Source organism: Empidonax traillii, unplaced genomic scaffold, assembly GCF_003031625.1.
Source record: "Empidonax traillii isolate 1590-97213 ecotype Southwest subspecies unplaced genomic scaffold, ASM303162v1 scaffold69:size3087049, whole genome shotgun sequence".
Classification (NCBI taxonomy): Eukaryota; Metazoa; Chordata; class Aves; order Passeriformes; family Tyrannidae; genus Empidonax; species Empidonax traillii.
Window position 1 is genome coordinate 1,027,100 of NW_020955262.1, and position 16,329 is coordinate 1,043,428.

The 16,329-nt window shown below is 36.3% G+C and overlaps 1 protein-coding gene across 1 annotated transcript in view; it reads left to right on the top strand.

The window, feature by feature from the left end:
• The window catches only part of PTPRC (protein tyrosine phosphatase, receptor type C), a 59,153-nt gene that overhangs the window by 36,852 nt on the left and 5,972 nt on the right, over nt 1–16,329 (top strand). Inside the window, exons 9-23 of the mRNA XM_027880406.1 lie at nt 464–631; nt 1,493–1,624; nt 2,930–3,091; nt 5,926–6,122; nt 7,936–7,996; nt 8,675–8,783; nt 9,960–9,991; nt 11,146–11,261; nt 11,773–11,863; nt 11,960–12,036; nt 12,266–12,302; nt 12,730–12,827; nt 13,765–13,890; nt 15,306–15,463; nt 15,945–16,080. Of these exons, the coding sequence (XP_027736207.1) occupies nt 464–631; nt 1,493–1,624; nt 2,930–3,091; nt 5,926–6,122; nt 7,936–7,996; nt 8,675–8,783; nt 9,960–9,991; nt 11,146–11,261; nt 11,773–11,863; nt 11,960–12,036; nt 12,266–12,302; nt 12,730–12,827; nt 13,765–13,890; nt 15,306–15,463; nt 15,945–16,080 (1,700 nt within the window). The remainder of the gene's footprint in view (nt 1–463; nt 632–1,492; nt 1,625–2,929; nt 3,092–5,925; nt 6,123–7,935; nt 7,997–8,674; nt 8,784–9,959; nt 9,992–11,145; nt 11,262–11,772; nt 11,864–11,959; nt 12,037–12,265; nt 12,303–12,729; nt 12,828–13,764; nt 13,891–15,305; nt 15,464–15,944; nt 16,081–16,329) is intronic.

Genomic DNA, 16,329 nt, shown 5'->3' on the forward strand with positions numbered 1-16,329 from the left:
CTGTGCAGGCTCCTGGATGGTGGAAGTCCAGGCTCTCTGCTCCTGGGGCCAGCCAGCATGAGGAGATGCTGGCTCAAAGATAGCTGATGTTATAGGGAAGATATTGATGCTGAATGTCCTCAAGTGTCCCAGAAAAATGTCTAATGAATGTCTGGGGCTGGAAATTTCCTGTTTCAGGGAACTGAAGAGATAGGAAGCCATTCTAGGGTTCTGCCAGACTCCCATGACATATTATGATTTCTGTGGGAAACCTGTTTTCTAAAAAAATCAAATCATAGGAGCTTTCAAAAGAACCTAAAACTAGTCATTGGACCAGTCTGTACATTTTTCTGTTTGGAATATTGTGATAGCTTATTGCAAATTGCATTGAATAAATACAGTAGAGAAAATCCCAGTTGAAATGGGGCCATGCACATTTGGAGTTGTGAAAAAAATACTGACCACACTCTTCTTGTGTCTACAGATTCACCAAACATGATAGTTTATCCAGACTCTATAGCTTCAAATCAAAAGAAATGTAAACTCCTGGAAAATTTATCACCCAACCGGATGTACAACTGCACTGGAACCATGTATTTTCATGAAAATGCAGTTGCCAGCCAAAGCTTCAACGTAACTACAGATTATGGTGGTAAGTGCAATGCTCATTTTTGCTTTACGTTCCACATACTTCTGGGAACCCCTACAATGAGTCCTCCTGTCTGTGTTTCCTGCAGTTGAAGATACATTTTGAGAAACGTGCTCTGCCACACTCAGGTGCTCCTCCAGCTTCTCCCTCATCTCCTCCCTTGTGTTTGTTCTGTGCTTGCAGTCACAGTCTTCACCTCCCTCTCCAGCTCCAGTCTCAGTCTTCCAATCTGGTGCCTTTCTCTTCTCTAATCAGAGATTGTGATTTTTATTTTTTGTTGTTTTGGAGGTTGAGAGCATGGCCAAATATATGAAATTTTGAAGGAAGACACATACAAGTGCAGGCCTAGTCAGAAACAGGTCTTAAGTTCTTGATTTGAAGAGAAGCATGATAGAATAATTGCCAAGAATACCTTCATATAAAATGATATTTTTTTTTTCCAAAGCATTGTCCTTGGAAATAGTTTAGCTTTATTTTTCTGAATTAAAAAAGAAAACAACATAAATCAGGTAACCTACAGATAAAAATGCAGGCCAAACACTGGGTTTGTTAAAATTATAAGAGAATAAAAACAATGGTTAATATTTGGAAATGTTGGACAATTTTAGTAATATGTGATATTGCTGTATTCACCTTACCTAGAATTAATTAAATTTATGAAATTGCTGTAATATGATGCTTTTACATAGACTCAGTTTATATTTATGTATCATTTTTGGAATGAAACAGAGTACGATAAATGTTTCTCATTGTTTGGTATCTTCCTTTAGTATCTGATGAAATTTAACTGATCAAAGTAGGTAAAAAGAGGAATATTTGCATTTTCATTTATTGCTAATTATTGTTACTTTTCTTTTCCGACAGAACCAGAAGCACCAGAAAACCTTAAAGTAAGTTATAGCGAGAGAGATGTAACAGTTACATGGAACGAACCCAGCAACACTTTAAATGGTCCCATACATGGCTACCTTGTGCAACGCTTTGTCTTAGGCCGAGGTAAGTATATTCACGGTTAAATAATTCATTGCGTGTACATAATTACAGAGCACCAAGCATGATGCACGGTCAAACCATATTGGAATCTCTTAAAACTGCCTTTTTTTTTATTTTTTTAAACAAACATTTACATTTCTTTCCTTTGAGGTTTATTCCAGTTGAGCCTTCATTTAAGATTATTCAGTTTCCCATGCCAGGACACAACCCTGTCACCTTCAGTTCTCATTTTTCTTGTATTCAGTTTTAGTTCTGAGAGTTGCCCAATCAGTTTGCAGAATGGTGCTCTCTGTCTCAGAAAATGCTGCTATAGCTGGTCAATATATTCTCTGAGAAGACCAGAACCTGTCTTCTGAGTAACAACAATGTATGTAAAAGCAAGGGATCCTGAGTATAGAAGTTAGTATAAACCTGTTTAGGTGGGTATAGCCAGAGGATTGTCTTCTACTAAATGACCACTCCTTTCAGAAATGCTGGTCTAGGCCACCTTGCATTTAAATGGACAAGTTTGTATTCATTACACTGGGATCACATTTTCCAGATGTGAGCTTCTCTTCAAAACAAGGATTGGAAAATGAGGTTTTTAAATTGAAGAACCTGATAATAATAGGTGTGTTTCAGGTTCAAGCTAGCTCTGACTTAATTCATCCTTTCTGTTCACATACTGCAGGTTATGTAAACCTGGACTGCCAGAGGAACCAAAGGCTGTTATGGTGCTGTGTTCCCCAGATACAAATAATCTCTCCCATTCTCCATGCCCTGATTTTGACTACTACCCAAAAGGGTGGCAGCCCCAGGAAACAGTTTCTGTGGTTGGTTTGGCTTGGCCAGTGTGGAAGACTGAGGTAGTAATGTCTGGGAGCAGGGAGGTCACATCTGAATCAGCCAGAAGGAAACATGGAAAGGCCATTTCTCCCCAGTTTCCAGGCCACCAAAGCCCCATTTGCAATGTGGATTGATAGCTTTGCTCGAGTTCTCCTGCAATTCCTTTCTCTCCTGCTCGCTATCACTGAAAGCACACAACATCTCTGACACCACACCAGTACAGACTCGCTCACTGTGCAGTGAGACCTTTCTACTAACCCCTTCCCAAGCTGAATGCAGAAGAAAGTGTCTTTCCTTTTGTGGTTTTATATTTCTTCCTCTTTCTGAGCCTTCATTGAGTATTAGTAAGCCAGAAAAAGCAACCAAGTAAAAGGCAATTAAAACAGAAATACACATGACAGTGGTTTTAGGTAGCTGTGATGAAGAGTTCCTGTGCTTATAGAATAGATTTAATTAATTTCATTAATTAATTTCATTTTTCAGTTTTTCCTGAAGAGATAAAAATCAATGAGACTCGCTGGACTTTCGAAGTAGATGAACCGTACAGCAACGTTTCTGTGTGGGTGGCTTCATATACATACAACAAACATATGAGAAGACTTGAGAGTAAACATCAAATGCATAACTTTACAACAAAAGAAGGAGGTAAGTCTCTTGTTTGCTAACTATTATGAATGAGGCTGATTATAACACAAAGAATATGTACTCTTCTCTTGTAGTTCATTATACTTTAGACATGGTATTGCTGTTAACCAAAAAACTGATTAACATGAAAATAATTGTATTGACATTCCCATTACTAGTGTCTCTTTTTAAATTTTTTAGTCTTAATCTGGTTTTATTTATGCACTTGGTATTAGTATTATTCTTATATATGTAAGATTTAAAAAAAAAAAAAGAGTTCTTTATTCATTTGCAATTCTTGTTAAGATTTTAGAAAGCATTACGTCCCAATCTAAAGAAAAGATTCAAATTAAACAAAAATAGAAAGAAAAACGTCTGTGTTTTATTTTGCGGTTTGCAAGATACAAACCTATGCAGACTGTACCTTCTCTCTGTAGTTACCTGTTTGCTTGAAGCAGACCTGCACTACCCAGGCTACACCAGCACTGATGTCTGCCCTGGGTGTCGATTAGATTGGTTGTACATGAACACAGTTGCCTTCCAGCATCAGCTTAAAGACAAATATGTGCCAGCCCTTGTGCTGACAGAAAGATCTGTGCAGCTTTTTGGGGTTATACTTTCCAAAGCTTAGCCCTGTGGTCCTGATTCTCTGTTTGCCATGCATGTTCACTTGATAAATCTATGTGAGAAGCCTGAAAACCCCCAAACCAACAGACTTCATGGATATTCTCCTGATGCAGAAAAGGCGTAATAGAGATGCAGTCCTTTTTACTTTGTCGGGGGTTTTCCCCCTTTTAGCCTTCAGATGTAGAGCCTAATCCTATTTAACTCCTGCTTTGAGGAAAAAAGCAACAAAACAAAATCTAAACCTACCCAAACCCTCATATCTATCTATTTTTTTTCCAGTACTTGTTTAGCTCTAGCTGCATCACCTCCAGATTTAGCTAATATAGTTATACAACTACAGGAAAACTATGATGGCTTACACCTCGAAAGATACTAAATTAATATTTCATTTAATTTCATTGAATAAGCAAAAGATTTTTTTTTTAGTGAAAAATAAAATATTATCTTTGTGATAGTGATATAATGATAATTTAAAGTAGTGATTGCTTTCCCCCCCCCCCCCAATAACAGGAGTAATTAAGTCTTTTGTTGTTTCTAGGAATCATGAAAAGTCTGCAGAAATGGATACATAAGAACATTAAACCTGACTGTTCTTTTTATTAAATGTGCTTCTGTAGATCTTTGGGAAATGCTTCTGGCAGGCTATTGTTTTGAATTTGAATCTTATCCCTCTGTGGAATATGCAGAGCTTTTGCAGCCAGTTTTATAGACAATCCATGTAAAGATTAGAACCCCCTGATTACTCTGGGTCACTGAACTAACAAATTTTAGTTTATAGTTTGAGATATAGAGGGACCAAAACTGTCAAAAAAAAAAATCTGGTAAATTAATTAATTGATGAATGTAAACATTTTGATCTGAAGCTTAATTGTAACAGAAATTTTAAAATGGCTTTAATTTTTAGGCAGCCCTAATTTGAGCATGATCATAATTCTTTTCTCTATGAAAATCTTGTTTGAGCATAATATATTTTGAAACCTCCACTTTCTGGGGTTCCACTCATATTTTAATAACTCAGGTGAAGATTACATGTACACTAGAAGTTTACGGGTCTCAGAACAACCTCATGTCCCTTATTTTTTTGAGAAAATGACAAGTTGCTTCCCTTCATGAATTAATGGTATTGATTGGACCTTCTCCAACTGTTACAACATGGTCAAGCAGATAGTGGAAGAGTTTTATGGCTTCTTGAAAAGCACAGTGTATCAGTAGAGCACAACTCCTTGGAAGCAGGAAAACCCCTACATTTTATAAAACGTGTTTTCATCTTCAACAAACACATTGCCTGCAGAAGAGTTCACTTTCTGCTTGTCGTTGCTCTCTCAGTGGTATGTGGAATAGGAATAACAGGCCTGCCCTGTGGATTAAAATGAGCAGATATGTCATAACCCCTCACACTCAGCCAAGGAAAATACCCACGTGAGATATCTGATCTGCTCTTAGCTCTTTATATGAAGAAAAAAGTAGCTGCTTTTTCTTTTTTTTTTTTTTTTTTTTTTTTTTTTTTTTTTTTTTTTTTTTTTTTTTTTTTTTTTTTTTTTTTTAATATACTACTTTGCAAGTTGAAGTTATTTTGAAGAAAATTTTCATGATGAAGTTCTACTGAAATGTGGCCAGTGGGCCTGCCTTATGGAGGAGGTTATCTACTTTCCAAAAGGTTTTATAAGCTCTCAGTTCCTTGGGCTGTGCCCCTCAGTCTGAAACATGTTTACATAAATTTACAAGATTAGAGTTAGAAAACACAGGTTAGACTTAACAGATTCTGTATCGTTAAAAAGTAAAAAGTTGTTGTGGTTTTAGGCCAGCTTTAACACACCAGTAAATTCTGGCAGAAAATTTCACTTATAGAAGTTTTGAACTAAATACTGACATGGAAAACTCTTTGTCCTCCTGCCTTGTCTGTTGTCCCATGTTCTTCAAATGAGAAAGTGATGTCAGATGTAAGAGTGAGATTTGACATCATACTGTGTTCGCAGCCTGACTGTCAGTAGACCTCTGATCTTCCCAGCCTTTTCATTTCCACTTTACATCTTTTCCAGCTCAGATGAGCCTATGGTTAAGTCAAAACTGATTTTACTTATCTTGTTAAATTGGGACTGAATTTTTAAGGAAGAAAATGTATGAAATTTATATTAGGAGAGAAGATAAACAGATGTGAGCACATACAGTGTGAAATGTTGGGTTTGAAATGATGAGAATAGTACCACTAATACTTCTTCTGTGTACAGTACCGCAGAAAGTGGCTGCTGTTGAAGCAAAGTTGACAGCTGATAATGCTGTCTATATTAAGTGCAAAAGTCAAAAAATATATGGACCAAAAGCAATATTTGAATTGACTTGGGAGAACGATGGACAAAACACTAGAAATGAGAGCTGTGAGTTTAAAAGAGAGGATCTTTCATACTTGACAAATTATACATTTAAGGTAAGTAAGCTTATTGTATTAAAATATATAAAATATTGCAGCATTTTCGTTGTTTAGCCATATTATATTTCATTTTAAGAAAAAAAAAGGTGAATATAGTGGTAGGGGAGTTAATCTGTGGATCTGTAGGCTACAGATGTAAAGAAATAGCTATTATTTTGGAATTAAAATGTGTATGTGCCTAACCTATCAGGCAATTCCTCGTGTGCTATTCCACATAGGTTCTGACAACAAGAAAAATATGAGCTGGTTAGATTGTTTGTACTTGGAAAAGAGAGAAATGTTAGATTTCTATACATTTAAAATAGTTTCTTCAATATATGACTGATATCTTAGTGTTTAAAACACATTCCATTTAACGAATATGTGACTGTCATTTCAATCAGAGTATAAACGTGGGGTTTAAGTCTTGAGATAGTTGCTCAGAAATAAATTGTTCAGATTTTTCCACTGTGAAGATTTTGGATGTAAAGCAGTCCAGATCCTTTCGTATGTTCTTACATCAGCCTCTTACAAACCAGTCCTTGTTTCCATACAAAATATGTCAAAAATATGTCAAAAGCTTTGCTTTCCCGAAGGCCTCCTGCTATTTTCTTTTCTGTCAGGCATTTCACTCTTTTGGGGTTTGTTGCTTGCAAAACCAATGGTGTTGTGTGATTCCCTTAATGTGGCCAGTAGGAATGTTTTTTATATCCCAATAGGTCCTCTCAGTAAAGTTTAGGCAAGAAAGTAACGAGTAAGAATGATGGAGTTTTATTGCTATTAGGAATCAGTTTCACTCATTTCCCACAATCTTTCCCTCTTTTCTCTGTTTTTATCTGAAGAAATGCTGTGTCAGAGAACTCGAGTAGTCTTGGTTTTATTCCAAGATTTTGTCAGCATTTTCCTGACAGATTCTGCTCAGAGAGCTTTATATTTGGAAAATACAGATGAAGTCCCATAGGACCAAAAGATTCTTGCATGACCCAATATCACAAGACCCCCCTGAATTCTTGTAAGCTTCTTGTACACCACCTGCAGTGAGCAGTTTTCTTTACGGAAGGAATTTGCTTCTCTGTCTGTAAACTCCGGCTTTTGATTTGCACTCGTTTTGCCCAATTCTTAATGGAAAAACAGAGAAAAACTTATGACCATTGCTGGTAATGAAAGAACTCTGGGTCAAGTTATAGAAGACTCAAGAAAAAAAAAAAATCAGTGTGAAATATTTGAGGTACAAACTGCCTTTTAGATCTGATAGGAATTCTATTAAGGAAATGGAAAAGTTGAAGAAATGTTAAGCATATGAAAAAACATAAACAAAGCAAAACATAGTATTTTAATACCAAAGTACCCAAATTTAATGATGCAAGAAAGCAGCTTATTGAATTAAACTCCTATGAATTACTTCCTGTACAGAAATTTGTATTAAAGTATCAAATTCTGTTGACTATTTGTATATGGACGGTTGAAGCAAATGAGTGTTTTTTTATAAAATGCTTGGCTATTTTTCAGATTTGAGAGACTTGAAAAGATATAAAGTTGATTTTTCCTTGAGATGCATCTGATTTTCATTTTATAAGACGTGATTCCTATTTTGCTGACTTTTTTCTCTGTCATCTCCATATTTTTGAATCTATATCTTGCTGTAACCCAAGCTGCACTATAAATGGTTATACAGAGATATAGCAGATGATGCTGTCAATGAGGTTGATGAATTGAAAATAGATGGATGAATTTCAATATCCAATGTGCTTCATTTTCAAAATAAATTGTATGCAGAAGTTTTTGGTGTTTATATCTTAACATCTCTATTATTCTCACTTGCTGCATACAGATCACAGTGTTTAACAGCAAATATAGAGGGGAGGCAGTATGGGGGAGTATAAGAACCAGATGTAAGTAAATTTAAAAATGTCTTTTTACCTTTATACTTCAGTATAATATAAATAATGTAAATTGTGAATTACATTAAATTGCTCCTAATTAAAAATCCAAATTGCGTGTTTTACAGTTCATAGTTGATCTGCATTTAAAAATATTATCTTCATTAAGTATTAATATAAGAGATCATGTTGACAAGTCATTGATCATAATGTGGAATTATTGCACAGCTGTGGTTTCTTCAGGAAACATTCAAATGCCAGTAGAAATTATTTTCTGTAACTTAAATTATTCAGTTTAGGATTACTTTCCTGAGTTCAGATCCTGAACATCTGTGGCTTGGCAGAGATTCCCAGTGTGCAGGTCAAGAGCAGCTGAGAGCTCCATTGCTCAGGTGAACAGGTCACACAGAGCAGGAGACAAGCGTGGTAATGATGAACTAGTGAGCTGTAGCATTTTGGCAGGTGGACGTGGAGAGTTTAAAGGCAAAGTTTTCTTAATGAAGAAAGAAAATTCCCTTCTCTGCTTTGGAATAGCAAACTTAAACCAAACCACATAAAATTATTTGTTTGGTTCTTTTCTCAAAACAAAACCAAAACCAAGCAAACAAATCAATGAGCCCTGGTTCTCGAAAGTATACAGATAAAAAAAGGAATTAAAATAACAAAAACTTATTCTTTTTCTGTTGCCAGATAATTCTAGAGCCCTGATTATATTCTTGGCATTCTTGATCATTGTGACATCAATTGCTTTGCTACTGGTTCTGTACAAAATCTATGATCTTCACCAAAAAAAGCTTAGGTAAGGTTCATGTTTCTTCACTCCCTTTCAAAAATGTGGGGGGAGGCTTTCTGTTTTTTCCCAAGATTTCTCAGTGGGAAGTGGAAAAATGTTGCAAGTTTGATGTTTTATTAATACTGGGAAAAGATATCCTTTTACCACTTAATTGTTTCAAAAGAAGCTCATTTCTTGGTGTTTGTCTGACAACACAATGAAATAGATATAGAATCTTTCTGCTCTACCCTTGTTCAAGGCACAGAAGAAATGATCTGCTGGAATAAAATGTCTTTTCCCTGGTTTTGGGAAAAAAATATTCAGGAATACCTGGATGGTATTTCCTTCATGATTTAAATCAAAAGTAATGACAATAATACACACTGTCTTGGAATTCTTTCACATGCTTGTTCACCCCAAACTGTATCTAAGGAAAACTTTGTTTATTATAGTAAACTCCAGGTGACTCAGCAGTTCTGTAGGATAGTGGACGATGATGGAGGAGTGGTTATTGCCTTCCCCAGTGCCTGTGCCAGAGTCCCTGACTGCTGCTATTGCTGTGAGGGGAGGTGGTGCCATGTGTGAGGGGCATTTGCTGCTGGTACACACAGAAGACTTTGGGCAACTTCTTCTGAAACCTTTCAACCCCCTGGCAACAACAGAACTTGATGTCTCATCTCTTCCAGTCCCTTTTCCCTCCCAGCTCTTCCCCTTAGCAGGATAGGGAGCTGCTCTTGCTCAGATGCAAACTTCTGTGCTTAGGGAAGCAAAACTAATTTTTGCTTGTACAACTCTGAAGATTCTGACTTGGTTTTGGCTACTTAGAATTTAAACTTCATTATATTTTATGCATGTGTTGGTTTTCTATGGCAAATGAGAAATTAAGATGGTGTGGTAAATCACTCCAGTGAAGAAATTAAAGATGAGTTTGCAGTAGGTGATATGGACAAAATTCTGCAAGTGGCAAAGCTATTTGATATTGTCCCCTTGTTTCTCCCCCTCAGTAGTGCTCAGGAAGACAAGGATCCCAAACACCTCTGCATAGTCCCAGTTGCTGTGTTCTTGTTTCACAGAGAACATATAATGCAGTCTGCTGGCTAAGAACAGCCTTGCTGTTCCCATACAAAACTGATTTTATTTAACTCATTATCATATATATGTCTTACTAGTCAAAGTGTTTACAGATGCTTTTGCTTCTTACAGCAACTCTTCTGAAGACGTGAACCTCGTAGCAGGTGAGTCATTATATGTTTAGCAAGTGGAAATAAAATTAGTCTCAGGTCTTGCTGCCACCTTTGGACTCTTGACATTCTAGGCTGTATACATGGATTACAGATATCAACACGTTAACACCTTATACGGAGGGAAAAACACTTCAGTAAATTTGTAAAAGTATTTATGCTTGAATGAACTGAAAGTTTGGCAGTATTTGAAAAATTCTTAGTTAGTGTTTAATTACAAACTCAGTTTTGTTATCTCAGACACTCTTTGTGGTATTTTTAACACTGAGAGTAAGTCCAGAATCAAATAGAGCTTCAACCAGAATTTCCCTTTTCTGTGTGCCTTGTTCAAAATAAGAAATTAAACATTAGCCAGTTGTTTTTTAATTAAAAATTTTGAAGGCTTTCAAATCCCAAATCTGAAACCAAACATTTTGTGCAACATTTTGGACAAGATTTCGAAGCCTGTAAAGAAAGACAGGATCAGTCAATACCATAGAGCTTAAAGAAAAAATAATTTATAACACTCAAACCCACAGAAACCAACTACATGACATACTGTGCTTAGCTTAGGTACATGGTTACTAAAAAAAAAAAAAAGCAACTTTCCAATGTAAATAAAAAATTAATAAATGTCTAATAAGAGATGTTAAAACTTGTTCAATCATTACTTTGTGATTCAAGATGATGTAACAGGTTACTGCACTCAGAGAATAAATTGGAGGAAATTTGGAAAATTAGGCAATTCGTTGCATTTGTAGGTTGTTTGCACAGTATTTCCCTGAACCACTGGCAATAACTGATCAGAATTGAAGTAGAGGGCAAGGCTGTGTAACTCTTGTGGTGTTTGGGGGTGTGGGTGTGACCTGAAGGTGACAGTCAACACTTTGGTACAAAAGCACTGTTAGTGCAGCGTCCCTCCCTGCACGTGGCCTCCTCCGGAGGTGTCTCCAGTCAGGCAGCAAAGCCAAAACAGTTCTGTTATTCCCATGGCCTGTTCTCTCACAGCTGGTTCAGGCAGCACCAGTTTCTAAAAAAATGAAAATTTTGTTAAAACAAAGAAGCTTGTCCTCTTCCTAATTGACCTGACAGCATGAGAACCACCATTACTGAAATGTGATGTACATTTTGAACATCAGTAACAATAAATGTTCAACTCATTGACACAGTTAAAGATGATGAGAGGCAACTTCTCAACATAGAACCAATACCTTCAGAGCAATTGCTGGACACGTACAAGAGGAAGATTGCAGATGAAGGAAGGCTTTTCTTGGATGAATTTCAGGTTTGTCCTTGGCTCAAAATATACCACAGATTTTTAGCCAGGTGGTTGAAAAAATTCCGTTTGGGAGCATGTTTGAATCACTAGTTAGAAATAAATAAATAATCTAGAAAATTGAGCAAATTCTGTCTAAGGTCAAATAGGCCTCAGTTAATTTTGCTACCATCTTCTCACTGTAAAATGACAATACTTTTTTTTCCTGAAGGTGCTTTTCAGCAAAAATATAAAATAAGCAGTCTAAATACTTGTCATTCTAAAATAACTTTTAATGCATATGTTTTATACTCTCTTACTGCATAGCCATGTGGATAAAAATGATATATAATTGTGGAGATATATATTATGTTGAGGGAAAGAAATTCAGGTATAAGAAAGATATGAAGTAATATCATATAAAGTAGAATGTTATCTTCCAAATTCAGTAATACCAACTTATTTCCACATGTATTTGACTGTAAATAGAAACTTTTTAAAATATACATTTATTTAATAAAAGAAAAATTGTATTTTACAGAGTATTCCTAGAGTTTTCAGTAAATTTTCTATAAAGGAGGCCAAAAAAAGCCATAATCAGAACAAAAACCGTTACATTGATATCCTTCCATGTGAGTATTTGTTATAATTCTGGTGCATTTTATAAATATTTGATTTCTCACTGCCTTGAGATAATATAATTTAAAAAAAAAAAATTCTTTAAACAGATGACCATAACCGTGTAGAGCTCTCAGAGATCCCAGGAGATCCAGGATCGGACTATATCAATGCGAGTTATATTGATGTGAGTGACTTTTACTGAAAAAAAATCTTAGACACTATTGAAGAAATCCTTTAGTCTGTACATTTAATGCATCAATATCTTTAAGTATTTCCATTTGAGTTGTTTCCATCTTTGTAATGTATTCAGTATTATTTAACTTTTTTATATTGAATTTGTTTTTTAAAGTTAAAAATCTTTCAGAATGTTCATGCTTGCTTTCCAAAGGTTGATAACAATGTACTTTTTATAGGGCTTCAAAGAACCAAGAAAATACATTGCTGCACAAGGTAATTTTTAACCTTAAAAGAATATGCTTTCTTTATTCACTCATTTCTTTTAGAGTAGTAAAAGCCTATTATTAAATTTAAAGAAAAAAATGAAAATCTGAAATTTTGAAACTTAATATGAAAGAGTCGTCAGTGAGTTTTTGCTTAGGGAATTTTGTGAAGATTAACAAATTGCACTTCAAAGGCAGATTTCTCACGTTGTATAATTTAACACCAAAAGTTTTCAGATTTTATAGCTATGCACTAAAGATAAATATGACATGTTTAAAATGTAGCCTCACGGCAGGAGTCATAATGAAATCAAGTATGTGGCTGTTATTTGCGCGATCACTTAGTTTTTCAGACTGCATGGCTAAGCTTGCAAGAAGGCAAGTGTTTTTTCATGTGGCTGCACTCTGAAAAAGTCCTTTAAAATATCTCCTGCTAGGCCCCAAGGATGAAACCACAGATGATTTCTGGAGAATGATCTGGGAACAGAAGGCAACAATTATTGTCATGGTGACTCGCTGTGAGGAAGGAAAGAGGGTGAGAAATATCTATCCTTCTGTCCTTCTGTCTATCTTTCTCTCCTTCTTTTGTCTGAAAACAGAGTGGGTTGCTGTGCTGAAATTACATTTTCTTCTTAGTCCTTTGTTTTCCTTCTTCGGTGTTCTGTTGTTGTGGCAGAACCTCTGTTGGAAAAGCATGGCAAAACAGTGTTGCCTTAGGAATTACCAGTATTATCAGAAAATATCACTTTAGTCACATCTGTAAGTAGCAGAGGGTGAGCCTCCAAATTACAATTAATTAACTCAGAAAAGGGCTCAGGGTAGAATTCTGGCTCCTCATAGAGCTGTCATAAAAGGTATGGTTAGTATTTTTCTTCTGTCTCTTCTGATATCCTGCCAATGTCCTCCATAAATCCTAAGTAGAATATTTTTCATTTGTTGTCTTTGCCCCTTATTTAACTGGAAGGTTGGGTGCTTCTGGCTTGCTTTTGTTCCTTATTCCAGGTACAGCAGGAAGAAGGGGATCTGCTGTTTTAAGTGTTCCAAAGATGTTGGCAGCATGCACATTTACAGCACACCCAAGTTGATGTTATAGGCAGGCAAGAGCAACATCCCTCACTGAAGACTGAAAAAAAAAGGCATGGAAATAGCTGCAAAAACGTTTCTACAGCATTCAGGCACCAGCAGCAGTTGCTGTTCACTTTTTCAACTAGTGTACAGGATTTTTTTTTCCCCCCACTTTACATCTGTAATTAAATTCCATGGCCAAAAACTTCAGGTCAGAGACCTGAATTGCTGGATATTTGGAATTATTTACCTAAGCAGTGCCAGCCTTTTCATGAGAGGACAAGACCTGTGAGAAGTTGAAAAAGCTATAGTGAGATGACATCCATTTTAAATCAGACTTTTTTTCTAGCTCTCAGCCCTCTACTACTTTGCTGTTATGCTGCTCACCTAAATTCATATCTTCATAGAACAAATGTGCCCAGTACTGGCCATCAATGGAGAATGGATCTGCAACATATGGGGACATCATCGTGAAGATCAATGAAAGTAAAACATGTCCAGACTATGTCATTCAGAAACTCCACATCACAAATGTAAGTTGATTCAAAAGTGTGAGACTGACTGGAAATGGAGTGTCTGTTTGGAGTCTGTACTTTTAAGAGAGAAGAGTCAGCCATCTATGGAAGATGCTTTGCTGTATTTTCCTCAGCAACATGTAGCTTCAAAAAAACTTCATACATGTAGGTGCCATTCCTTGCAAGAAATACAAGTCAGATATGTATTTCGCAACTTCAAAATGTATTTTCTTTAATTCTCTAAAATCTACATTTAAGATGAAACTACTAATATGCTAAGTATTAAAAAAATTATATATATACACTGTGGTCTCTTTAGATGTTTAGATTGTGCTGTAACACAGAAATTTTGCTGGTTTGTGTGTAACTCAGCATAACCCTCTGCAACTAAACTCAATGTGACTCACAGATCACCATTATTTACCCTCATAATAATTGTACGGTGGAACAATCACAAATTATAGTAATCCCAAGTGCATTTATAAACATAAGTATTTTAAAACTACCATTTATCTATGTGTAGAATCATTAAGGCTGGGTAATTTCTACCTTTTATACAGCTGAAATCATGCTAGCTGCTCTATGTGTAATTGAGAACAAAATTTGCCATCTAAGGCCAAATGCGAATCTCAGGCCCTTTGAAAACTGCTTCAATGAGGATAAACAGAGCATAAATCATAGCTAAAAGCATTAAGATTCAAAGAGTAAATCTGCTGACAGATCTTCAGCAAAGGGAACACACTCCACCCATCTTGATCCATGATTACAGCTGGAAATTCCTATTCTGCTGTCTCATGTTGCATTAAAATTTGCTCATGAAGCAGTCTGATTAAAAGAAAGCTGTAACTTAGTGTGAAGTCAGTGAGAATATCAGGAAGTTAAGAATTAACTATTAACAAAGACATTGCTCCATCACTTGAGCAATCTGACATTAGAAATGAGAGACTGCAGCAGGCTGAGAGCTGACATTTTTAGAGCCGTCTGCTTTGCTCAGCTGACATCATATTTATATAGAAAAAATGGATACTAGTTGTGGGATTTAAGAGTGGTATCTGGCAAGAAAGTGGAGACTTATGCAGTTGTGGTGGAATAGGGATGTATAATTACTGAAACAATGGCAAATAACTTTGTGAATAACTCTGCCACAACTGGATAATTCAACTTCAAATAAGAATTTGAGGGTTCATTACTGGGGAAATGCCCACATAGCCATATTAAATCCTAGCCAGTAAAAGAATTTCATTGAGATGTTTTTCTCATTTTGATTTATAATCCTGGTTATCAAAATCTATGTTCTCTTTTAATCTAGCAGTAACATATCAAAGTAGGACTAAAGACTTTATATGCTTTAAGCTTTATTCTACTGGCTTGGACTTATGTACACATATATATAGAGAGAGCGAGATTAAAACCCCACACTTCACTTTTTCTAGGGAAGAGAAAGAACAGCTGGAAGAGATGTCACTCATATTCAGTTCACAAGCTGGCCAGACCATGGGGTCCCTGAGGATCCACATCTCCTGCTCAAACTCCGACGCAGAGTTAATGCTCTCAGCAACTTTTTTAGTGGCCCAATAGTGGTCCATTGCAGGTAAATATATATTATTCTTTAAAAAATTTTAATGTTAAATAAAAATGAAATGAAACCATTTAAAAAAGGGAGGGGGCAAAAGCGTCTGATCCCAAATCTTTTGACTTGAATACTTGAAAATGAGGCAGCCAAAGGATCACAAGGAGGAGTGTTTTCTGAAGGATATGAAGAATATTCAGGTGGGTAAAACAGGAGGATACACAGACTTTTGGAAAACAGCCAGTGTTGTGCTACTCTGGCTATAAGCATCACATTTGGCAACATTTGCCTTGCTTTCATTAAAAGACACCAAAAATACAAACTCACCACTGTTTGTGTTGCCAATTAATTTACAGCAAGAACTGTCTTCAGTTGCATTGAATTCTTGTTGTTACGCTTTTCCACTTCCCCTCTGTCAAGGACTGCTCCCCTCAGAGTGGAACCGGGAGATGCCATCTGGATTCCCTCTGGATGAACAAATCCCTTTTGTTCCTGTTTGCAGTGCTGGTGTTGGGCGCACTGGGACATACATAGGAATCGATGCCATGCTGGAGGGGCTGGATGCAGAAGGCAGAGTGGATGTTTATGGCTACGTTGTGAAGCTGCGTCGGCAGCGATGCCTCATGGTTCAAGTCGAGGTATGTCACTAAAACTCCTGTCACTTCGAGCTCTCCACTGCTTGGGCTTCATCAGTATTTCTCAGAAGTGCACTGCTCAGCCTTGGGTACTGCTACTCTTCAGTTGAAGTTGTTCATGGAATTCACAAACGCAAAATTGGGATTGCAGAGTCAAACTTAATTTTCAAATTCTAAAAACTGTCTGCCTAAGTGCAACTTTCACTTGAGTTGAGAGTACAACAAAAGTTGTGGTCTGATGCAAAGCATGTT